Source organism: Micromys minutus, assembly GCF_963924665.1.
Source record: "Micromys minutus genome assembly, chromosome: 22".
Lineage (NCBI taxonomy): Eukaryota > Metazoa > Chordata > Mammalia > Rodentia > Muridae > Micromys > Micromys minutus.
In genome coordinates this window covers 5,788,891-5,815,514 of record NC_137957.1, presented here as the reverse complement: position 1 = coordinate 5,815,514, position 26,624 = coordinate 5,788,891, and the positions used below count along the sequence as shown (strand labels likewise).

General features: G+C 37.3%; 1 protein-coding gene across 1 annotated transcript; it reads right to left on the bottom strand.

Moving 5' to 3' along the window:
• Positions 1-1,463: 1,463 nt before the first annotated feature.
• LOC308434744 (olfactory receptor 6C2-like) lies at positions 1,464-2,399 on the bottom strand (the record flags this gene model as incomplete). The annotated part of the gene is made up of 1 exon (XM_080935139.1): positions 1,464-2,399. The coding sequence occupies one exon, from the start codon at positions 2,397-2,399 to the stop codon at positions 1,464-1,466; it is 936 nt and encodes a 311-aa protein (XP_080791265.1).
• Positions 2,400-26,624: the final 24,225 nt, after the last annotated feature.

The following is a 26,624-nucleotide window of genomic DNA, read 5'->3' as shown; positions in this document are numbered from 1 at the left end:
AAGGAAATGAAAACACACAAACATAAACATTATGCTCAGTCCTTACACACCAAGAAAACGTTAACTAATTCTGGGTTACATCCTGTTTTACATGTACTTTTTGCTCATTGTAACTAGTAAGACCTTAATGCAGAGTATCAAACCTTAAAAAAAAAGCCAAGCACTGACAAAAATGTATTTGTATTCATTTATGCAAAAATGTTTAAAATTTTTTCTTTTATTTTTTTTTTAAAGTAAAGTTAAAAAAAAAAGAAAATGTTTGCATCTAGAGAATATTATCCTGAGTGAGATAACCCAGTCACAATAGAACAGACATACTGTGCTGTCACTGATAGTGGGATACTAACCCCAGCAAGCCCAGAGGTCCCAATGCTGGGTTCCTGGTCCATGGGTCTGGAAGGGCAGGGGTGTGCTTTCCGAGCTCGCTAGGCAGAGAGCTCTCTGCCTTCTGGATACTTGGATCACCTTCTCCCCAGGCCTTTATCTCTGGGGATCTGCTTGTCCAGGTGGCCAAGATTTTTGATTTTTAAAGTGATTTCATTACATAATAATTATTTTAGCATGCATTAAAACATAAAGTTGTACATAATAATGAAGTATCACATAGTGTCTTAATATAAAAGGACACTCTGTAATAGTCAAATTATAATGCAAATGTAACCATTTAAAATTTATTTTCAAGCTTTCTGAATTATGTAATATGCTATTGTTAGCAATATAAACATATTTGCAATATCCACTGGAACTTCTGTCTTCTGCCACCTTTAGATTAAATTAATCATTTCTCGGCTTTCTTTTCCTCATTATTATCCTGGCTTCTGATAACACCAATTAATTCCCAACTTTTCTGAGGTAAGCCCTTCTATAACCCATACACTTGCCTTTTTATGCCTTACTTATTTTTGCCTCAATTGTTTCTATTCTGCCTGTATGAAGAATAATAGAATTTCATTCTATTTCATGGTCATAAATATGCTCTGCTATGCATGTACAACATTTTGATTATCTGATCACTAGCTTGTTCCCATTTCTCCTTTGTATCTCTGAGAGGACATGGTGGGTAGTGCATATGAGCTTGATTTAATTTTTGTTTGTGTTCTCTTCTCTTTATAGAATGTAAATAGTGTTTACCTAAATGAAAATACATTATAATATCCATTAAATGAATCAATGAATAAATCAGTTGAAACTTTTGGATTAGAAGAAACAATGGTGACTTACTTTTTTGCTGAAGATATAAAAATCTTCTGACAATCACCTCCCTGTTGTTTTATTTTACTTTATCATATTTTGGTATTCTTAATTTTCAAGTGAAAAAGGATATCGTTTCTAAAAGCTATTAGCATCGAAGAGGTTTGAGGGAGAAGGAATGTAAATTCTCTACAATGAGAGTGTTCCGAAAAAGTCAACCTGACTCAGATGTTTGAAAGTTTACCATCCATGTTTATTGGGTTTCACCTGTCTTATTTTTTAGAAAATTCTATAATTTTTTTTATTGATTCCCAGAAGGCTTGCTTGACTTGTCTGTTCCTAAGTGTGTAGATGAAGGGGTTTAGCATAGGGGCAATGGAAGTCATGAGAACTGTCACACCCTTGTTGATGGCCACCTCCTCCTTTGCTGAGGGCTTGATGTAGATGAAGATGCAGCTGCCGTAGGTGATGGAAACCACAATCATGTGGGAAGAACAGGTAGAGAAAGCCTTTTTCTTTTGTTGGGCAGAAGGGAATCTAAGAACTGTCTTGATGATATTAGCGTAGGAGAGAACAACACACACCAGTGTTATAATGAGCGTCAGTACAGCACAGATGAGAACTGTCTGCTCCATGGACCAAGTGTCTGAACAAGAGATTTTGAGAAGAGGAGAAGCATCACAGATAAAATGATCAATGATATTAGAATCACAGAACTCCAGATTTAGGCCAAGGCTAAGTGGGGGAATTAAAATACATAAACCAGCAACCCAAGAACAAAACACAAGTCTTCTGCAGACTGCAGTGTTCATGATAGTCACATAGTGCAGTGGCCTGCAGATGGCCACATAGCGGTCATAGGACATGGCAGCTAGAAGGAAAAATTCAGTTACGCCAAAGAGGTCAGTGAAAAATACTTGGACGACACAGGCATTATAGGTAATCACTTTGTCACCCGTTGCTATGTTATACAGATATCTGGGGATGCTTGCAGATGTGAATGAGATCTCTAATAAAGCAAAGTTTTTAAGGAAGTAGTACATGGCTGTTTTAAGGTGAGGATCAACTAAGATGAGGGAGATGATGGCCAGATTTCCAGCTATGCTCAGTGAGTAGGTGAAGAAGAGAATGATGAAGATCAGAACCTGCAGCTGCTGGTCATCTGTCAGTCCCAGTAAGATGAAAGTTGTGACAGTGTGGTTCCTCATCACTGATTTCTGGTTTCTTTTAGATCTGCATTGAACATTTAGAGTCTTTTAAATATAAATGCAGTTTTAAATTTTCCAGATTTTTCTTATTCATGATATCTCAAACATTACACTTTAAATGTATACTGTGGAAGGACTTTGAACTACTGTGGTTTTGTTATGTTATGTGAAACACAAATATCTTTTGGCTCAAGAATTTTCAAAATTGGCTGGAATTTATGATACATTTTCCAAGTGTGTTGTTCCTTTGTAAAGTGCTGAAATAAGACAGAATATGTGAGGGAACTATGCACAATACAGTTACTTCTGGAACTCTGTACTAGAAATATTTTTATTTACTGCAGTTCGTGGTTTCTCCCTGAAGGCTTCTAGACTTATAATTTATGAATATACAGTACACACACACATGTCAATTCAGCCATGTGTACAACATATCTACAAAAACCAAATACAGTCATACACAAACACACAAGCACACACACACAAACACACACACACATGCACACACACACCCTTTTGTAGTTGTTCTCATGTTACTGCATCTTTATTGGGTTTCTCTGTCCCTTAGTGATCACTTACCCCTTCATAGTGGTACATGGCAGAAAAGTCTTTAAAGCACATTATAATTATGCAGAGAACACACACATTCTCTCAAAAAATACTGTGAAAAATAAATTTTAAAGATGTCGACTGTGATGACTCTCTACAGTATCATACCATGGTTTTGTTTTTAAACTTTATTTTTAAAAAACAAAGATACACATAAATATTTTTAAAAGAAATTTTTGCATAAAACTATATGAATATATTTTTGTCAGTGCTTGACTTTTTTAACATTTTGATAGTATGCATTGAAATCTTACTAGTTACAATGAGCATAAAGTACATGTAAAACAAACTGTAACATGGAAATAGTCAAAGTTTTCTTGGTGTGTAAAGATTAAACATAATGATTTTTAAATACCGAGAATTGCCACAGGACTACATTCTTAGCTCTTGAATTATTGGTGATTAAGGTCTAGGTATACCACACACTGAGAAGGTGCTATACACGTACTTTTTTCCCCTAAGAACTGAGGCTTCCATTTTTTGGCCCTTTTTTTTCTTTTACTTTTTGAGCTTCAATATGGTCTGTAAGTTGTTTCTTGGGTATTCAGAGCTTTTTGGGGCTAGTATGCAATTATCAGTGACTGCATATTATGTCTGTTCTTTTGTTACTGGGTTATCTCACTCAGGATGATATTCTCTAGATCCATTCATTTGCCTATATCTCCCATGCTCATGGATTGAAAGGATCAACATTGTAAAAATGGCCATCTTACCAAAAACAATCTACAGATTCAATGCAATCCCCATCAAAATTTCAACTCAATTCTTCATAGAGTTGGAAAGAGCAATTTGCAAATTCATCTGGAATAACAAAAAACCTAAATTAGCGAAATCTATTCTCAACAACAAGAAAACATCTACAAGAATCACCATCCCTGACCTCAAGCTAAATTACAAGGCAATTGTGTTAAAAACCACATGTTATTGGTGCAGAAATAGGCAGGTAGATCAATGGAACAGAATAGAATATCTAGAAATAAACTCTTACACATAATGTCACTTGATCTTTGACAAAGGAACTGAAAACATTCAATGGAAAAAGGACAGCCTCTTCAACAAATGGTGTTGGCTCAACAGACAGTCAGCATGCAGAAGAATGAAAATATATCCTTTCTTATCTCTTTGTACAAAGCTCAAGTGTAAGTGGATCAAAGATCTCCACATAAAATCAGGGACACTGAAAATATTAGAAGAGAAAGTGGGGAAAAGTTTAGAACACATAGGCACAGAACACGAGTGGGTTGTTCTCTAAGATCAAGAATTGTCAAATGGGACTTAATGAGATTGCAAAGTTTTTGTAAAGCTAAGGACACTGTCAAGAAAACAAAACGGCACCCAACATATTGGGAAAGGATCTTTACCAATCCTACAGCTGATAGAGGTCTAATATATAATATATACAAAGGACTCAAGAAGTTAAACTCCAGAGAATCAAACAATCCTAATAGAAATAGGGCACGGAGCTAAACAATGAATTCTCAATTGAGGAATATTGAATTGCTGAGAAGCATCTAAGGAAGTGCTCGACATCCCTAGTCATCAGGAAAACACAAATCACATGATGTTTTAATCTACTTTTCCTACATAGACTAGCCTAAACCTTAAGATGAAACAAGGAATAAAAGAATTAGGAAAATGACTAATCCAATTTAAGAGATAATGTTGTGACATAATTGAGGACATTTGCAAAAGTAAATGGAATTTTAAAATTTTGAATAGACATTTGCATATTAGTTAGAAACAATGGTTTTCTACAAATTATGAGGTTGTGAGAGTCAATCTGATTTTTTTTGTTTTAGATTGTTGACAAAGTTATCAAAATTAGTGTTTTTTATCCTTCTTTACTTAAAAATTTTATAGCACTTTTATCATTTCTTATGTGCTAAATCATTATTCAGGTGATCTCTACTATACCTATATCTTTATTTTTCTATGGCCCTTTTGATTCTCAGTTGTGACCTGACATATTAATTTGAACTTATCTCAGATTCAACATATCTCAGTAGCATGCTCTTTTCAATAAAGGCAATGCTACAATATAGACCACATGTCCAGTGACAGATGTTTTAGCCACTGCTTTCAACAGAACAAAGGGGCTCTATTCCCAACCATTTTTATATGATTGATTTTCATTTTTCCAACTCTAGTTCTTGCTCCCATGCTGTTTCCTAAGTTTTATGTTTAATGGTGAAGTAAAAACAGATACTTATCCCTGCAAAAATGTCTACCAGGATTGGCTTTTTAGCAAATAAAAGCTAGCTACATTTCCAAATCTCTCTCTCTCTCTCTCTCTCTCTCTCTCTCTCTCTCTCTCTCTCTCTCTCTCTCTCTCTCTCTCACACACACACACACACACACACATACACACTAAAATATGTTAAAACTCCTAACAAACTACTCATCTAGAAGAGTAATGGGTCTAAACAGGTTTCTTTTATAATTTGAAATATGCAAATCAATTAAAATACTTGAATTGAATTTATTTTTTTCTTAATTTTGAAAGATATTTCCTATTATGGTTTCTGTCTTAACTGGATATTAAGGAGGTAAAATGATTTTCTTCATGCCTGGCTATTCTGCTTCTAAGTAAATGAACACTTAATCATGACTTAAACTTGGAGAAAAGATCTTCTTAATTTGGAGACTGATTTTCCTTGATTTGCATTTCTGTGTCTTTCACTTGAAAGGCATCAACCCAACAGGAATCTGAGGGACTTTATCTCATCTACCTCTTCATTGTGATTGCTCCTTAGATGTCTTCTAGCTATAAAGCAGTCAGTCAATCAGAGAAGTTTACATTTCCTTAAATGATGTTAATCCCCCCAATCCAGATTTTGAACTGTGTGAGCTGATATACTGCATTTATAATTTTGTATTTTTTCTTGGGCTTCTGATATGACATGTGCTTTTAGGAGATTCATGTTAAATGTAGACAAGCTGAAATGAGTGAGGAGCATCTACACATTCAAAAATAGTTCAGTGAGCTTTCTTATATCAGAATGTAATAGTTATAACTTTTAGGGAAATAAATAATTGTATCTGCAACCTGCAAATCACTAGTTTCCCTTAGTATCTTCTATGACCTAATTTAAGAGTTCTCTTATGTTATGATTATACCACACTTTTAGTAACATATCCATCCTTTAATTTACTTAATGGCACTTATTAGTGTTTATGATTTCTGTTTATGCACATACACAGAGAGAATTAAAAGTATTAAATTGTTTGTTTTGAATGGCCCATGAGCTATGGTCATCTGAGTAAAGGACTGAAAGAAGGCACTATGAGAATATGAATTTTACCTGGTGATTAAGGAACTATGCATTAGATATCTTAGTAGTTTGCATGGTGATTGAAAATAGTAGACAACTGGAAGTGGATGGAAATGGTTGCAATTGGAGAGAACATTCTAGAAGAATGTGTACACATGAGAGATGAGAGAAATAATGTAAGAATGCCTGCGCTTTTCAGAAGTGTTATATATACATATATGGTTCATTATTAACCTGAATGCACATATGAGAAAAGAAAATAAAGGATCATAATTATTAACAGAAATTAAATCTTCGACAGTTTCCTGCAAGTCTGACAATTGTGGAACTGGAAACTCCTGTTTCTGCAACTCTAAGAAATATTATCTGTTATTAATACACAAAAAGAATATTCATTCAGGAAATAAATCTTGGAATGTAGACTTTTTTATTATACTACTTGGCAAAACTCAGACAATCCCACATACAACTGGTTGTCTAATAAATGCTTCTAAATGTGTTTGCCTATTGCAAGTTTTTTTATCTACAAATATATTTTCTTGGCTTTTTTATTGGATATTCTCTGCATGTACAATCCAGATGTTATCACGTTTCTCCCAATTCTATACCTCCTCCTCCTTCCATTGCCTTTGTGAAGGTGCTCCCTCTCCCAATCTCCCTCTCCCATCTCAGTGTCCTGGCATTCTCCTACACTGGGAAAATGAGTCTTTGCTGGACCAAAGGCTCCTCATCCCATTGTTGCCAGACAATGCCATCCTCTGCTACATATGCACCTGGAGCCATGGGTCTCTCCATGTGAACTCATTGGTTGGTGTTTTAGTCCCTGGGAGCTATAGTGGGTTTGGGTAGTTGATAATTTTATTCTTCCCATGGGGTTGCAGACCCTTCCAATTCTAAGCATTTTTATACTGACTTTTTAAACTTACACTCTGTATGCAGTTGAACTGATGATAATTATGTATATTTTTAGGTTATATTTTTAAATTAAAACTTATTTCAGTACAGGATCTTTATATGTGATCCAGGATGACTTCTAATCCCAATCATGCAGTCTCCTGTCAGGATTACACACATGCTTCACCACAAATGACTATTTGATTCTTAAAGAGACCAAAATTTTGCTTGGTTTATTTTTATAGGTCACAACAGAGGAATTGCCTTCTTTTTCTTGGATTCTTTAATAAAATTTCTTCTTCCTTTTCTACCTCCAGTCTCAGAGAAGACAGAGATCATGTCACTGAGTAGAAGATTAGCATTGTCACTATTAGTCCTTAGTAGTCAGTGCTGTCAATGTAGCTAGCTGATTTTTGTTTATTCTATTTTCAAAATTAAATGAGAAGGAAGATTTCTAATGAGGTAATTTACTGTTCACCAATTTGTCATTCTTTGGGGCCAGGTGTTTATATGTACAGAGATATTTTTTTAATTTGAAGTTCTCAATAAAGGTAAAAGATTTTTCAATAGCCATCAAAATGTAACATTCATTTACTTATTTATTTATTCCGTGAACATGGTGAGATTATAGGCATTTATCACCCACTGAGTTTAACACTTAAATGCCAACATATTGTAATATATAAAAAAATCTCCCCAGATTATATTTATATATGCAAAGAAACCACATAGTATAAATAAAAAAATGCTTTATAAAATATAAAAATTATCACTTATATTTATTTCCTATATTAAGAGTTAATTTTTCTTCATGATATCAAAAGAAAGAGATCAAACAAAGTAAATATAATAAAGACTAGAAAATTGATTGTGCTTACCATTGTGACTGCTAGGGATGAATTTTATTGATTGTTGAAGTTTGAAGTCTTAAAATTCCTTAATTAAAAATGACAATTGAGATGAATATTCTCATATCAACTCCTAGTCATCTTAGCGACTGTCAAGATCAAGACTGCTTGAGGATGCATGGGCACCTGGGAAGAAACCATCTTTATCCAGTTTCTCAGACTTCCCTATTATGCTGTTTTATTCTTCCTGTAAAAAGAAAAAACCCCAAAACAACAAATCAGTGATATGAAGGCTGCAGGATGTGAGGAATCATCTCACTTATGATACTTGTTACTCTGACTTATCAGACCAATGACCATCTTCTTCTAGTGTAACCTTTGCCTATTTGGTAAAAATGCAACTAACAAAATAAATATAATCCCTGGTGATACACACTCACTAATGAATCTTATGAGTAACCTAATTTCAGGTTAGAAAGCATGCTGCATTGTGCTTCTTCAGAGACAGTGTCTTTGGAGACAGAAGATACAGTATTAGACAGAGTTCATCAAGACTGCAGAATCTGATTATACACTAATCTCCAGGCTTATACATAATACATAATACATAAAGTGAAACAAAACCTAGGGGAGATCTAATAACAACAACATTTTTTAAAGTTATAGGATGTTTTATTTTATTTTTAATCTATTTTTCTAACACAAAGTCCAAGAAGAACAAGAAAAGGTACTGTATCTTTAGGGAAATCCCCTTAACATCTGTCTTGGTAATAGAAGGCTACATTAGCATACAAACCTTTGTATTAGTTTGTTGGAATATACTATTTTTGCTTAGTAATGTGAAAAAGCAAAATACTGCATTCATTTTTCTTTGACACTACACCAAAATTCTTGGCAAGTGGTTTTAAAGAGGTACTTGCCACACATGAATATTATACTGTTTTATAATAGTCATATTACAGGGCCAGTCTAGGTGAACATCAATAGATAGATGGGTAACATATGAATTATGTAGAGATAATGGGAATTTATTTTATCATAAAGAATAAAATCATATAATATTAAAGAAGGTGGCTGAAATAAGAGATAAATATTGAATAAAATATGCCAGGCTCAGATGGTAATACTTTCATCTCTCATGTAGAGTGCCCACCAAAGAATAAAGACAAGAATAAAGAGAGGGGTAGGATTTTAGAAGGGGAAGTATATCAAAGGAAAGGGAAGCATGAAGTTCAAGGAAGAATGAGGAACACCAAAGTCCATTAAATATATGTGTGAAACTGTAATTCCTACCTTAACTTGATCATTATTCAAATATAGGTGTTGCTTCATGAGAAAAGCTGTCCACTCATCTCCCAAATCACAGAAGGCCAAACTGTATACACAGAATGATAGATCTTATATATTCACCTCATCATACACAGCATATTGAAAAATATACACTTAGGAGTTGATGATGAGATTTAATGTACTCAACTGTGGTAATGTTTGGTGTAGGACATTATGGTCTGTTTCATTTTTTTAATTGAACAACTTTATTTTAAAAAACAAAGATAAATGTAAAATTTTAAGCATTTTTGCATAAAAGTATACAAATACATTTTTGTCAGTACTTGGATTTTTTTAAAGGTTTGATAGTGTGCATTAAGATCTTACTAGTTACGCACCTGGACCAGCAGTTCCCAAAGGTTAAGGTTTGGTGAGAAGGAGATCTGAGCAGCCAGGGAGCAGAGAGATCTCTGTCGAGTGCATATAAAAAGCGTGCCCCTGCCCTGGCTGATCCAGGGACCAGGAACCCAGCACTGGGACATCTGTTCCCACCCTGCAGCTTTGGGGCACAGAACAGGGCTTGGACCATCTGCCACCTGGACCAGCAGTTCCAAAATGTTAAGGTCTGGTGAGAAGATCTGAGCAGCCAGGGGGCAGAGAGATCTCTGCCGAGTGCATATAAAAAGCGCGCCCCTGCCATGCCTGACCCAGGGACCAGGAACCCAGCATTGGGACCTCTGTTCCCACCCTGCAGCTTTGGGGCGAAGAACAGGGCTCAGAGCATCTGCCACCTGGATCAGTGGAGATCCAGGGACACAGAACAGGTACAAGGGAAAGGCAAGAACATATCACTGACAACAAGATGGCAAGAGAAAAGCAAAAGAGCATATCCCAAGGAAACCAAGACAACCTGGCAATACAAGTACCCAGCTTTTCCATCAAAGCAAACAGCGGAATGCCAAACACTCCAGAAAAAGAAGATGCAGACCTAAAATCATACCTAAAGACGATGATAAAGATCCTTAAACAAGAACGGGAGGAAAAGCAAAAAGAATCAGAAGCTTTTAAAGAGGATACAAGTAAAACACTCAAAGAACTCAAAGAACTAAAGGAAAACAGAACCAAAGAGATGAAGGAATGGAAGAAGGAATTTAAAATGAAAATTGACACAATAAAGAAAACACTAAAAGAGATAACCCTAGAGGTAGAACACCTAAAAAAGAAATCAGGAATCACAGAAGCAAGCATTTGCAATAGACAACAAGAGATGGAAGAGAGAATCTCGGGGGCTGAAGACAACATTGTAAACATAGACAAAACAGCCAGAGAAGATGCAAAAAACAAAAAGCTCCTAACCCAAAATGTCCAGGAAATTCAGGACACAATGAGAAGACCTAACCTAAGGATAATAGGAATAGAAGAGGGAGAAGAGTATCAAATAAGAGGCACAGTAAATATCTTCAACAAAATTGTAGAAGAAAACTTCCCTACCCTCAAGAATGAGATGACCACAAGCATAAAAGAAGCCTTCAGAACTCCAAATAGTTTGGACCAGAAAAGAAATTCCTCCCAACACATAATAGTCAAAACACCAAGTGCCCAATGCAAAGAAAGAATACTAAAAGCAGTAAGGAAAAGAGGTCAGGTATCATATAAAGATAGACCAATCAGAATCACACCTGATTTCTCAACAGAGACTATGAAAGCTAGAAGAGCCTGGACAGACATCATGCACACCCTAAGAGAGCACAAGTGCCAGCCCAAGCTGTTATACCCAGCAAAACTATCAATCACCATAGATGGAGAGATGAAGACATTTCAAGACAAATCAAAATTTACACAATATCTGACAACAAACCCAGCACTACAACGAATTATAGGTGGAAAACCCAATACAATGAGGGGAACTACATCCTAGTAAAAAGAAGAAAACTCCTAAGCAAGAAAACCAAAAGAAGAAAGAGACACAGACACAACTCAAAGTACAAAAGCAATAATATAGGAAACAGAAACCACTATTCCTTGATATCTATTAACATAAATGGCTGAGTAGTACTCCGTTGTGTAAATGTACCACAATTTTTATATCCCTGTATGTACTAAAGGACATCTGGGTTCTTTCCAGCTTCTGGCTATTATGAATAGAGCTGCAATGAACATTGGGGCACATGTATCTTTGTTGTATGTTGGAGAGTCTCTTGGGTAAATGCCCAGAAGTGGAATAACTGGGTCTTCAGGTAGTACTATGTCCATTTTTCTAAGGAATTCAGGCTGATTTCCAGAGTAGTTGTATCAGTTTACAACCCCACCATCAGTGGAGAAGTGTTCTTTTTTCTCCACATCCTCGCCAACATTTGTTGTCATCTGCGTTTTGAATCTTGGCCAATCTGACGGGTGTGAGGTGGAATCTCAGTGTTGTTTTGATTTGCATTTTTCTGTTGGCTAAGGATGTTGAGCACTTTCTTAGATGTTTCTCAGCCATTCGATAATCCTCAATTGAGAACTTATTATGAAGTCTGTATCCCATTTTTTAATTGGGTTGTTTAATTTTTGGTGTCTAGCTTTTGAATTTTGTGTATATCTTGTGTATTAGGCCTTTATCTGATGTGGGGTTGGTAAAGATCTTTTCCCACTAAGTTGACTGTCTTTTTGTTTCCTTGACAGTGTCTTTAGCCGCACAGAAACTTTGCAATCTCATTAAGTCCCTTTTGTTAATCTTAAACTTAGAGCTTGAGCCATTGGTGTTCTGTTCAGGAAATTTTCTCATGTGCCTATGAGTTCTAAGGTTTTCCCTACTTTCTCATCTAATAGTTTCAGTGTACCTGGTTTAATGTGGAGATCTTTGATCCACTTGCACTCGAGCTTTGTACAAGGAGATAAGAAAGGGTCTATTTTCATACTCCTGCATGCTGAGTGCCAGTTGGACCAACACCATTTGTTGAATAGTCTGTCCTTTTTTCAATGAATGTTTACAGCTCCTTTGTCAAAAACCAGGTGACCATATACATGAGGGCTCATTTCTGGATCTTCTTTTTTTTTTTTTTTTTTTTAGGTGCTAGTAACTTTATTGATCGATTGCAAATTGTTCTCATGCAAATTCCAGATCAAAACATCAAAACCACCCCTTACATCTCATCCTTTTTGTCTAATTTTTCTCTCAGACTTAAATTAAACAAAGCCATAACAATTATGCAAGCTATAAACATCATAACAATTATGTAAATTATACAATGTGATATATAGTTGACATTTAGTCTATCTTATTTGTCAATTACATAAAGTACTCTACCTTTATTCCTAAATTAAAGAGTTATATTTTTATCTATGAACTATTTTCAGAGTTTAGCCTCTAACACCATTTGAAAACTATATCTTTTATTTTATAAACTTTTTTTTTTTTTTTACAATGAGCAGACAGTACATGTAATTCAGGGTACAACCCGGAATTTGTCAATATGTTCTTGGTGGGTAAGGATTGAGCATGACTATTTTTTTGTTTTGGTTTTTTCTTTATTTCTTGGACTTCATACAGTATGTGAGTTGTTTCTGGGGCAGTGCGAGCCTCTGGGGTTAGCATCCCACTATCACTGACTGCATATTATGTCTATTCTTTTGTGACTGGGTTATCTCACTCAGGATGATGTTCTCTAGATGCAGCTATTTTCTTAAGAATTTGGTTAAGTCATTGTTTCTGGTGGCTGAGTAGTATTCCATTGTGTAAATGTACCACAATTTTTGTATCCATTCAACTTCTGAAGGACATCTGGGTTCTTTGCAGCTTCTGGCTATTATAAATAGAGCTGCTATGAACATTGTGGTGCATATATCTTTGTTGTGTACTACGGTGTCTCTGGGGTATATGCCCAGAAGTGGAATAGCTGAGTCTTCAGGTACTACTATTTCCAAATTTCTGAGGTATCGCCAGACTGATTTCCAGAGTGGTTGTATTAGTTTGCAACCCCACCAACAGTGGAGAAGGGTTCCTCTTTCTCAGCAACCTCGCCAGCATCTGTTGTCATCTGAGTTTTGGATCTTGGCCAATCTGACTGGTGTGAGGTGGAATCTCAGGGTTGTTTTGATTTGCATTTCCCTGATGGCTAAGGATGTTGAGCACTTCCACAGATATTTCTCAGCCATTCGATATTCCTCAACTGAGAACATTTTATTTATCTCTGTACCCCAATTTTTAATAGGGTTGTTTGATTCTCTGGTGTCTAGCTTTTTGAGTTCTTTGTATACTTTGGTTATTAGGCCTCTATCTGATGTGGAGTTGGTAAAGATCTTTTCCCATTCTGTTGGCTGCCGTTTTGTTTTCTTGACAATGTCCTTATCCTTACAGAAACTTTGCAATCTCATTAAGTCCCATTTGTTAATCTTTGACCTTAGATTGAGCCATTGGTGTTTTGTTCAGAAAATTTTCTCCTGTGCCTATGTGTTCTAAGGTTTTCCCTAGTTTCTCATCTAATAGTTTCAGTGTATCTGGTTTAATGTGGAGATCTTTGATCCACTTACACTTGAGCTTTGTACAAGGAGATAAGAAAGGGTCTATTTTCATTCTTTTGCATGTTGAGTGCTAGTTGGACTAGCACCATTTGTTGAATAGGCTGTTTTTTTTCCATTGAATTTTTACAGCTTCTTTGTCATAAATCATGTGACCATATACGTGAGGGCTCATTTCTGGATCTTCTATTCTATTCCATTGATCCACATGCCTATTTCTGTACTAGTACCAAGCAGTTTTCAGCATAATTGCCTTGTAATATAGCTTGAGGCCAGGGATAGTGATTCCCGCAGATGTTTTCTTGTTTTTGAGGGTGGATTTCACTTTTCTAGGTCTTTTGTTATTCCAGATGAAATTGCACATTGTTCTTTTCAACTTAATGAAGAACTGGGTTGGAATTTTAATGGGGACTGCATTCAATCTGTAGATTGCATTTGGTAAGATGGCCATTTTTAAAATGTTGATCCTTCCAATCCATGAGCATGGGAGATCTTTCCATTTTCTGAGAACTTTCTTGATTTTTTTCTTTAGAGATTTCAAGTTATTGTTATACAGGTCCTTCACTTGCTTAGTTACAGTCTTAGTTTGAGTTAATTTTATATCCAGATACTTTTCTGATGTTGTTTATCACCTGTAGAAATTCTCTGGTGGAGTTTTTGGGGTCACTTAAGTACACTATTATGTCATCTGCAAATAGTGATGTTTTACTTCTTCCTTTCTAAATTTTATCCCTTTGATTTCCTTTTACTGTCTTATTGCTCTAGCCAGGACTTCCAGTACTATGTTGAGTAGGTAGAGGAAGAGTGGGCAGCCTTGTTGAGTCCCTGATTTTAGTGGGATTACTTCAAATTTCTCACGGTTAAATTTGATGTTGGTTGTTGGTATGCTGTATATTGCTTTTATTATGTTTAGGTATGGGCTGTGTATTCCTGTTATTTCCAAGAGTTTAACATGAAGGGGTGTTAAATTTTGTCAAATGTTTTCTCAGCGTTTACTGTGAAACCATGTGTTTTTTTTTCTTGGGTTTTTTTATAAGGTGGATCACATTTGTTGATTTTCGTATAGTAAACAATCTCTGCATCTTAGGGATGATGCCTACTTGATCATGGTGAATAACATTTTGTTGTGTTCTTGGATTTGGTCTTCAAGAATTTTGTCGAGTGTTTTTGCATCAATATTCATAAGTGAGTTGTGTCTGAAGCTCTCTTTCCGTGTAGGGTCCTTGTGTGGTTTAGGAACGAGAGTTATTGTGGCGTCAAAAATGAGTTCGGTCGTGTTTCATCTGATTCTATTTTTTGGAATTGTTTGAAGAGTATTGGCATTAGGTCATCAGTAAATGTTGATAAAATACTGCATTGAACCCATTTGGACCTTGGCTTCATTTTGTTGGGAGGCTTTTTTGACTGCTTCTATTTCTTTTTTTCTTTTTTTTTAAGTTTTATTTATTTATTTACTTTCTTTTTTAACAACTTTATTTTACAAAACAAAGATAAATGTAGAGATTTTAAGCATTTTTTTGCATAAAATTATACAATACATTTTTGTCAGTACTTTTTTTTCAGATTTTAAAATAATTTTTACATAAAACTGTATGAATATGTTTTTTCAGTCAGTCCTTGATATTTTTAAAGGTTTGATAATATGCATTGAAAACATAATAGTTACAATGAGCATAAAGTACATGTAAAACAAAATGTAACATGGAAATAGTCAAAATTTTCTTGTTGTTTAAAGATTTTTTTGTTTTGTTTTATTTTGTTTTCTTTATTTCTTGGACTTCATACAGTCTGTGAGTTGTTTCTGGGTCAGTGCGAGCTTCTGGGGTTAGATCCCACTATCAGTGACTGCATATTATGTCTGTTCTTTTGTGACTGGGTTATGTCACTCATAATGATATTCTCTAGATGCACCCATTTTCTTAAGAATTTGGTCAAGTCATTGTTTCTGGTGGCTGAGTAGTATTCCATTGTGTAAATGTACCAAAATTTTTGTATCCATTCATCTTCTGAAGGACATCTGGGCTCTTTCCAGCTTGAGGCTATTATAAATAGAGCTGCCATGAACATTGTGGTGCATATATCTTTGTTGTGCATTAAGGTGTCTCTGGGGTATATGCCCAGAAGTGGAATAGAAGGGTCTTCAGGTAGTATTATGTCCAATTTTCTGAGGTATCGCCATACTGCTTTCCAGAGTGGTTGTATTAGTTTACAACCCCACCAACAGTGGAGAAGGGTTCCTCTTTCTCCATAACCTTGCCAGCATCTGTTGTCGACTGAGTTTTGGATCTTGGCCAATCTGACTGGTGTGAGGTGGAATCTCAGGGTTGTTTTGATTTGCATTTCCCTGATGGCTAAGGATGTCGAGCACTTCCTCAGATATTTCTCAGCCATTTGATATTCCTCAACTGAGAACGTTTTATTTAGCTCTGTACCCCATTTTCAATAGGGTTGTTTGATTCTCTGGTGTCTAGCTTTTTGAGTTCTTTGTATACCTTGGATATTAGGCCTCTATCTGATGTGGAGTTGGTAAAGATCTTTTCCCATTCTGTTGGCTGCCATTTTGTTTTCTTGACAATGTCCTTATCCTTACAGAAACTTTGCAATCTCATTAAGTCCCATTTGTTAATCTTTGACCTTAGAGCTTGAGCCATTGGTGTTTTGTTCAGAAAATTTTCTCCTGTGCCTATGTGTTCTAAGGTTTTCCCTAGTTTCTCATCTAATAGTTTCAGTGTATCTGGTTTAATGTGGAGATCTTTGATCCACTTACACTTGAGCTTTGTACAAGGAGATAAGAAAGGGTCTATTTTCATTCTTTTGCATGTTGAGTGCCAGTTGGACCAGAACCATTTGTTGAATAGGCTGTCCTTTTTCCATTGAATGTTTACAGCTCCTTTGTCAAAAATCAGGTGACCATATATGTGAGGGCTCATTTCTGGATCTTCTATTCTATTCCATTGATCCACATGCCTATTTCTGTACTAGTATCATGCAGTTTTCAGCAAAATTGCCTTGTAGTATAGCTTGAGGTCAGGGATAGTGATTCCCGCAGATGTTTTTTTTTTGTTGAAGATGAATTTACCTATTCTAGGTCTTTTGTTGTTCTATATGAAATTGCACATTGATCTTTCAACTTCCATGAAGAACTGTTTTGGAATTTTGATGGGGATTTCGTTGAATCTGTAGATTGCTTTTGGTAGGATTGCCATATTTAAAATGTTGATCTTTCTATTTTCTGAGATCCTCCTCAATTTCCTTCTTTAGAGGTTCGAAGTTCTTGTTGTACAGTTCCTTCACTTGCTTAGTTAGAGTCACAGCGAAGTATTTCATAGTTTTTTTCACAAGTGTGATGGGTACCTTTTTCCTAATTTTTTCTCCACATGTTTGTCCTTTGAGGATAGGAAGGCTACTGATTTGTTTGAGTTGATTTTGTATCCAGCCACTTTGCTGAACTTGTTTATCAGCTGTAGAAGTTCTCTCGTGGAGTTTTTGGGGTCACTTAAGTACACTATTATGTCATCGGCAAAGAGTGATATTTTTATCTCTTCCTTTTTGATATTTATCTCCTTGATTTCCTTTTGCTGTCGAATTGCTCCAGCCAGGACTTTCAGTACTATGTTGAATAGGTAGGTGGAAAGTGGACAGCCTTGTCGAGTCCCTGATTTTAGTGGGATTGCTTCAAATTTCCCACCATTAAGTTTGACATTGGCTGTTGGTTTGCTTTATATTGCTTTTATTATGTTTAAGTTTGGATCTTGGATTCTTGTTCTTTCTAGGACTTTTAACATGAAAAGGTGTTGAATTATGTCAAATTCTCTCTCAGCATCTAATGATATGACCATGTGATTTTGTTCTTTGAGTTTTTTTTTTTATGGTAGATTACGTTGATGGATTTCCTTATATTAAACCATCCCTGCATCCCAGAGATGAAGCCTACTTGGTCATGATGAATGATCATTTTGATGTGTTCTTGGATTCGGTTTGCAAGGATTTTGTTGAGTATTTTTGTGTCAATGTTCATAAGTGAGATTGGTCTGAAGTTCTCTTTTCTTGTAGAGTCTTTGTGTAGTTTAGGTACAAGAATTATTGTAGCCTCAAAAAATGAGTTGGGTAGTATTACATCTGATTATATCTTTTGGAATAGTTAGGAGAGTATTGGTGTTATATCCACAATAAATGTCTGAAAAAATGCTTCACTGAACCCGTCTGGACATGGGCTTTTTTTGGTTGGGAGGCTTTTGATGACTTCTTCTATTTCTTTAGGTGTTATAGGGTTATTTAGATGGTTTACTTGGTCTTGGGTTAACTTTGGGAGCTTGTATCTGTCTAGGAATTCCTCCATTTCCTCCAGATTTTCCAATTTTGTGGAGTATAAATTTTTGTAGTAGGATCTGATGATTTCTTGAATATCCTCAGTTTCAGTTGTTATGTCTCCACTTTCCTTTCTGATTTTGTTAATTTGTATACTCTCTCTTTGCCCTCTAGTTAATCTTGCTAGGTGTTTGTCAATCTTGTTGATTTTCTCAAAGAACCAACTCCAGGTTTTATTGATTTTTTCAATGGTTCTTTTTGTTTCTATTTGGTATATTTTTGCCCTAATTTTGAGTATTTCTTGCCGTCTACTGTTCTTGGGTATATCTGTTTCCTTTTGTTCTAGCGCTTTTAGCTGTGCTGTCAGGTTGCTGATGTAAGCTCTCCCCAGTTTCTTTTTGGAAGCACTTAGGGCTATGAGTTTTCCTCTCAATACTTCTTTCATTGCATCCCATAGGTTTGGGTATGTTGTGTTTTCATTTTCGTTGAATTCTAGAAAGTCCTTAATTTCTTTCTTTATTTCTTCTTTGACCCTGCTATTGTTTAACAGAGCGTTGTTTAGTTTCCATGTGTACATTGGCTTTTTATTGTCTTTGTTGTTGCTAAGACCAGCCGTAGACCATGGTGATCTGAGAGGATGCATGGGAGTATTTCAATCTTCTTATGTCGATTGAGGCTCATTCAGTGTCCAATTATGTGGTCATTTTTCGAGAAGGTGCCATGGGGTCCTGAGAAGAAGGTGTATTCTTTTACTTTAGGATGATATGTTCTGTATATATCTATTATTTCTAGTTGGTTAAAAGTCTCTGCTAGTTTTGCAGTGTCCTTGTTCAATTTCTGTTTCCATGATCTGTCTATTGGTGAGAGTGGGGTATTAAAGTCTCCTACTATTATTGTGTAGGGTGAAATGTATTTTTTGAGCTTTAGTAGGGTTTCTTTTATGAATGTGGGTGCTTTTTTATTTGGAGCATATATGTTAAAAATTGAGAGTTTCTCCTGACAAATTTCTCCGATAATGAGTAAAAAGTGTCCTTCCTTATCTTTTTTGATAACTCTTGGTTGGAAATTTACTTTATTTGATATTAGAATAGTTACTCCAGCTTGCTTCTTGGGGCTGTTTGCTTGGAAGTTTTTTCCCACCCTTTTACTCTGAGATAGTGTCTGTCTTTGTCTCTGAGATGAGTTTCCTGTATGCAGCAAAAGGCTGGATCTTTTTTATGTATCCAGTCTGATAGCCTATGTCTCTTTATTGGGGAGTTGAGTCTATTTATGTTAATAGATATCAATGAATAGTTGTTTCTGTTTCCTGCCATTATTGCCTTTGTCGGTTTAGTTGTGTTTGTGTCTTTTTCTTTTTTTCTTTTTTCTTTTTAGGAATTTTCTTGTTTTTACTAGGCTGTATTTTCCCTCATTGTATTGGGTTTTTTACCTATACTTCACTGAAGTGCTGGGTTTGTGGTCAGATATTGTGTAAATTTTGATTTGTCTTGAAATATCTTCATCTCTCCATCTCTGGTGATTGATAGTTTTGCTGGGTATAGCAGCTTGGGCTGGCACTTGTGCTCTCTTAGTGTGTGCATGATGTCTGTCCAGGCTCTTCTATTTTTTATAGTCTCTGTTGAGAAATCGGGTGTGATTCTGATTGGCCTGCCTTTATATGTTACCTGACCTTTTTGCCTTACTGCTTTTAGTATTTTTTTTTGATTTGCGCACGTGGTGTTTTTACTATTATGTGTTGGGAGGAATTTCTTTTCTGGTCCAACCTATTTGTAGTTCTGAAGGCTTCTTTTATGCTTCTGGTCATCTCATTCTTGAGGGTCAGGAAGTTTTCTTCTATAATTTTGTTGAAGATATTTACTGTGCCTCTTAGTTGATATTCTTCTACCTCTTCTATTCCTATTATCCTTAGGTTAGGTCTTCTCATTGTGTCCTGGATTTTTGGGACATTTTGTGTTAGGAGCTTTTTGTTTTTTGCATCTTCTCTGGCTGTTTTGTCTATGTTTACAATGTTGTCTTCAGCCCCCGAGATTCTCTCTTCCATGTCTTGTAATCTATTTGAAGTGTTTGCTTCTGTGACTCCTGATTTCTTTTTTAGGTGTTCTACCTCTAGGGTTATCTCTTTTAGTTTTTTCTTTATTGTGTCAATTTCTGTTTATAATCCCTCTTCCATTTTTTCATCTCTTTGATTATGTTTTCCTCTAGTTCTTTGAGCGTTTTTCTTTTTTCCTCTTTAAAAGCTTCTGAATCTTTTTTCTTTTTTTCCCATTCTTGTTTAAGTATGTCTATCAGCATCTTGAGGTATGATTTCAGGTCTGCGTCTTCTTTTTCTGGAGTGTTTGGCATTCCGATGTTTGCTGTTATGGGAGAGTTGGGTTCTGGTCTTGCCAGGTTGTCCTGGTTTCCTTGGGATATACTCTTTTTTTTTCTCTTGACATCTTGTTGTCAGTGATATGTTCTTGCCTTTCCCTTGTATCTGGTCTGTGTCCCTGGATCTCCACTGGTCCAGGTGGCAGATGGGCCCAGCCCTGTTTTATGCCTCAGGGTTTTCGGGTGGGAACAGAGGTTTCAAAGTTCTGTTCCTGGTTCCTGGATCAGGCATGTTTGTGGGTGAGCTTTGTGTGCGTACTCCTCAGAGATCTCTCTGCTCCCCGGCTGCCCAGATCTCCCACTCAGCAGTCTCTCTACCTTAGGAGCTGGCGGTCCTATTGGCAGATGGGCTGGGCTCTATTCTGCACTCTGAAGTCGCCACCGGGTGGAAACAGAAGTTCCAAAGTTCTGTTCCTGGTCTCAGTTTTTCAGCCCTAGGAGCTGGAGGTCTGCACGGCAGATGGTTCAGGCTCTGTTCTGCACCCTGGGGTCGCCTCCAGGTGGAAACAGAAGTTCCAAAGTTCTGTTCCTGGTCCCTGGATCAGGCAGGTCGAAGGGTGTGCCCCGTGTGCGCACTCCGCAGAGATCTCTCTGCTCCCCGGCTGCCCAGATCTCCCACTCACCAGTCTCTCAACCTTAGGAGTTGGCAGTCTGCGTGGCAGATGGGCCGGGCTCTGTTCTGCACTCTGAAGTCGCTGCCAGGTAGAAATAGAAGTTTTAAAATTCTGTTCCTGGTCCCTGGATCAGGCAGGTCACAGGCTGCACCCAGCATGGGCACTCCACAGAGATCTCTCTGCTCCCTGGCTGCCCAGATCCCCCACTCACCATTTTTTCAACCTTAAGAGCTGGTGGTCCTCATGGCAGATGAGTAGGGCTCTGCCCCACACCCTGAAGTCGCTGCTGGGTGTAAACAGAAGTTCCAAAGTTCTGTTCCTGCTCCCAGTTTTTCAGCCCTCGTATATGGGTTTTTCTTGCCTTTGACCATTGTGATCTGATAGGATGCATGGTAGTATTTCAATCTTATATCTATTGAAGCTTGTTTTGTGACCAATTATATAGTCAGATTTGAAGAAGTTTTTGTGAGGTGCTGAGTAAAGGTATATTCTTTTGTTTTATGATGATATGTTCTGTAGATATCTATTAATTTCAATTGTTTCATAACTTCTGCTAGTGTTACTGTGTTCTTGTTCAGATTCTGTTTTCATGATCTGTCCATTGGTGAGAGTGGGGTGTTGAGGTCTTCCACTATTATTGTGTGGGGGTGCAATGTACTTTTTAAGCTTTTTATGGTTTCTTTTATGGATATGGGTGCTCTTTTATTTGGAGAGTATTTGTTAAGGACTCAAACTTTCTGCTGACAAATTTTCCCTGTAATGATAAAAAAGTGTCCTTCCTTATCTTTTTTGATAACTTTGGTTGAAAATCTACTTTTTTAAATATTAGAATAGCCACTCCCGTTTCCTTTTTAGGGCTATTTGCTTGGAACTTTTTTTCTCAACCTTTGCATCTGAGATAGTGTCTGTCTTTGTTCCTGAGATGAGTTTCCTGTATGCAGCAAAATTCTGGGTTTTGTTTGTGTAACCAGTTTTATAGCCTATATCTTTTTATTGGGAAATTGCATCCATTTATCTTAACAGATATTAAGGAATAGTGGTTGCTGTTTCCTGCTATTTTTGCTTTTGGAGGTAAAATTGTGCCTGTGTGTCTTTTTTCTTTTGGTTTTCTTGCTTAGGTATTTTCTTGTTTTTACTAGGATGTAGTTTCTCTACTTGTATTGGGTTTTCCACCTATAATTCATTGTAGTGCTGAGTTTGTAGTCAGATATTGTGTAAATTTAGTTTTGTCTTAGAATATCTTAGTCTCTTCTAGTTTTCATAGTCTCTGTTGAGAAATCAGGCGTGATTCTGATTGGTCTGGCGTTATATGTCACATGACCTTTTTCCTTACTGCTTTTAGTATTCTTTCTTTGGTTTGGGTACTTTGCGTTTTTACTATTATATGTTGGGAGGAATTTTTTTCTAATACAACGTATTTGGAGTTCTGTAGTCTTCTTTTATGCTCGTGGTCATCTTATTCTTAAGGGTAGTGAAATTTTCTTCTATGATTTTGTTGAAAATATTTACTGTGCCTCTTGTTCGATATTCTTTACCCTCTTCTATTTCTATTATTCATAGGTTTGGTCTTCTCATTGTGTCCTGTATCTTCTGGACATTTTGGGTTAGAAGCTTTTGGTTTTTGTATCTTCTCTGAGTGTTTTTTCTATGTTTTCAATGTTGTCTTTGGTCCACGAGATTCTCTCTTCCATCTCTTGTAGTCTGTTGGAAATGCTTGCATCAGTGACTCCTGATTTCCTTTTTAGGTTTTCTACCTCTAGGTTTGTCTCTTTTAATGTTTTCTTTATTATTTCCATTTTTATTTTACATTCCCATTTCCATTACTTCATCTCTTCGGTTCTGTTTTCCTGTAGTTCTTTGATTTCTTTAAGTGTTTTCCTTGTTTTCTCTTTAAAAGCTTTGATTTCTTTATGCTTTTTCTCTTGTTCTTGTTTAAGGATCTCTATCATCATTGTGAGTTATGATTTCAGGTCTGAGTCTTCTTTTTTCTGGAGTGTTTGTCATTTGACAGTTCATTGTGAGGGGAAAGCTGGGTTCTGGTGTTGCTAAGTTTTCTTGATTCCCATTGGGTAAGTTTTTTGTCTTTCCTCTTGTCATCTTGTTTTCTGTGATCATACGTGATCTTGTTGTCACTGATTAATGTCTGTTGCTACTGTCTCTGACCAGCAGAAAAGGAGTGATGACAGATCATTCTTCTCAAAGCGGTTTATTCAGGAACCTTACAGCATGCCAGTGAAAATCTTTCTGTCTCTTTCTGTCTCTCTTTCTGTTTCTTCTGCCCCCAAGTGCAGTCCATTTTATCCTCTCTCAACTCCACCTCCTCAGTCCATGTTGTATGGCTGAAGTTCATAGATCTGCATCTTCTGGCCTGATCTTGCATCATGGGTGCACCTGTGCAGCTTCAAGGTGGGAGTGGCTAATCTCAGGGGCATGAGGAAGTCAGGTGCTAGTCACAAGAGTAGGCAGGAGTCCCAAGTGCCATTTTGGACTGCCACCACACCCGCTCTCCCCATCTCTCCCTTCTTTATAATTTTGGCCAAATTATGTCTGTCTTAGGTTGTCCCCTGTGGCAGTGCCCCTTACCCATCATTGGGAGAGGAACAGCATTGGTTCGATCCCTGTCTTAGGTTGGTGACTTGTCCAGGGACCTTACCCATCACTGACTAGTTCTCTAGCATGCAAAGCCACACTTGAGGAGACTGCCCAGTTTCCACCACTGAAAAATCCTGTATCATTAAGGCTTGAGTTCTGCACTGTTGAAATTGTATACAGCACATGCACTAGAACACCAGGACTCTTATGAGGACCAAGCAAAGGGCTAATCCACCTAGTCTAGCCCATACTTTCAGCCTTGAGGTGGCGGTGGTGGTCAAAAATTTCTTTTAGGCCTGAATAAGGTCATAGCTGATGGGGCCTGTACAGGCCTGGGAACAAAGCGAGAAACAGAGGTCTCAAATCCCACAGACCCATTCCAATGAAAGCTTGCATTACCCCAATACCCTCTAAAATAGCATACTTAAAGCAGATAGATCTGTGCAACTACCATTAACACCACTCAGCAACCATACATTAAAGGGATTTCTGGCAATTGCCTGAGCAGCAGTTTGGTATGTCCAATTATATCCTGAAAATCATAATCATCTGAAAACATAACAATCCTGGAAATACTGATAGAAGACCCCATCGCAGATCTTCAGTCTTTACCACCAGGAGCATCAGCAGCATCAGGCTCATTCACAGGGTTGTTGCTCTGCTCATCCTGGACCACTCTGGTCAAGCTCTCTGGGACCCACAGTGGCTGTCGATGTTCCCGAGGAAACAAACAGACCCTCTCTCCCAAACCAACACCAGATTGGGACCCTGCCATTTGTCAGTCAGGACATCTTTCCACATAACCAGGCCTTTGGGAGAAACATCAGGATTGGTGTGAGGCTCATCAGTGACCCGCCCATGCTTGTCTTCATTTAAAAAAGTTAAGGTAATAAGAGCAATAGCCAGTCTCTCCCTAGGGGAAGAACCTGCAGAGGCGATTCCCCCTTTTGTTTAACTAGACAGTCTTTGAGGGTGCGGTGAGCACCCTCAATGATTCCTTATCCTTGAGGATTATAGGGCAATCTGTGAGTTACTTGAACACCCATCATTTTGCAGAAGGACACAAAAGAAGCAGAAGTATAGGCAGGCCCATTATCTGTTTTAAATTCTTTGGGCTGCCCCCAGGCGCTCCATGCTTCAAAGCAATGTGCAATTACATGACATGCCTTTTCCCCTGTATGTAGAGATGCAAAAATGATCCCAGAGGCTGTATCAATAGAAACGTGGAGATACTTTAATTTTCAAAATTCAGGGAAATGAGTGACATCCATTTGCCAGAGGTGTAGAGGGCGCAAACCACGTGGGTTAACCCAAACCCAATCTGGGGTAGCATAGGAGCACACTTCTGACACCCTTTTCCAATATCCCGTGCCTCATTGCACGTGATCCTAAAGCATGTGAACAAGGTCTTGGAATTAACATGGAACTGTGAATGATATTCTTGAGCCAATGAAATAGGTGATGTATCGAAAAAAAATCAAGCAAGCCCTGGTGGCTTATCTGTAATATCAATTCCCTCCACTAGGGGACCAGGTAGGTTAGTATGGGCTGGGATATGCTGTACAAAAAAGGGCGATGTGCTTTTCAAAATCAAGTCACTCAAGGTGACAGCGAGATGTCCAATAGTAGATTTTGAATTGATTTTACCTACTACTTCTAAGCAGAGCAACATGTTAACAACATACTGACTATCAGAAATCAAATTAAAAGGGCCTGAAAACAATTCAAATACTTTAATCACAATTTGCAATTAAATAACTTGGGGTGATGCAGGGGGAAATTGTATGGTAACCAGAGAGGACCCTGCCACCACATATGCTCCTTGTCCTGTCTGGAATCCATCTGTAAAGATAAGTGGGGCATCTGGCAAAACATCCTTTGAAGTGATGCGAGGGAAAACTACAGGATGAGTGGTAATCAACTGTAGGATAGGATCCTTAGGGAAATGATTATCAAAGTTACCCTGAAAACTATACCTCAAAATTGCCCAATAATCTATTGAGGCTGATAAAACTTCCAACTGTTTTACATTGTAGGGAAATATTAAATCCTTAGGTGGGATGCCAAAGTACTATATGCATTGCTGAATGCCAAGCAAAGCCAATTGAGCCACTGAGGTAGGATAATGAATAAGTGCCTTGACCAGGAGAATCTTTGGATGTATCCATAGCAAGGGGGCTCCCTGCCATAAGACTCCTGTGGGTGGGGCTTCTGTTGGTAAGATGCACAGCACAATAGGCTGCGACTCATCTTGGTGCCTTAAGGCCGCTACTTGAATTCTTTTTTTCACCAGCTGTAAGGCTGCTCGGGCAGCATCAGTGAGTTGCCTGGAAGAATTTAAATCAGAATCACCTGACAGAATATCATACCATGGCTGCAATTACTTATTTGTTAAAGATAAATAGGGTCGAACCCACTGAATATCTCCCTGGAGTTTTTGAAAATCATTTAATGTAATCAACTTATCAGTACGAATGTGAATTTTTTGTGGGGCTACAAAATATGAAAATGGCTCAGTGGGCCCTTGGAAGATCTTGGTCAAATTTCCACTTACTTCCCCTCTATTTGGGAGGGATTTCCAAGCTCTAGTGCCTAAGATATTGATCTGATAGTATAACTGAGGTGGATAATTAGTCTGAGCTGCTGCAAACTTTCCTTGTCCCATAAGAATGTCCTAATCCCAGGCAGGCTGACCATTGCTAGCATTAAAAATGGCCTGCTCTGTGGAAAATTCAATATAGTATGCCTTCCAATCTAAATATTGACCAAAGGTCAGGCAAGCGTGAGCCAAATTTTGCCAGTTACTAGGGGGTCATGCAATACCAGTGTAGGTGTTCTAATTGTGCCACAACATACACAGCACTAACTCCATAGGTGCGCACTCCCTCGGCTAGCCTCTGAATGATTTTCCAGTCTAGCGGCCCATGATAACCATTACCCTGCGCATCCTGA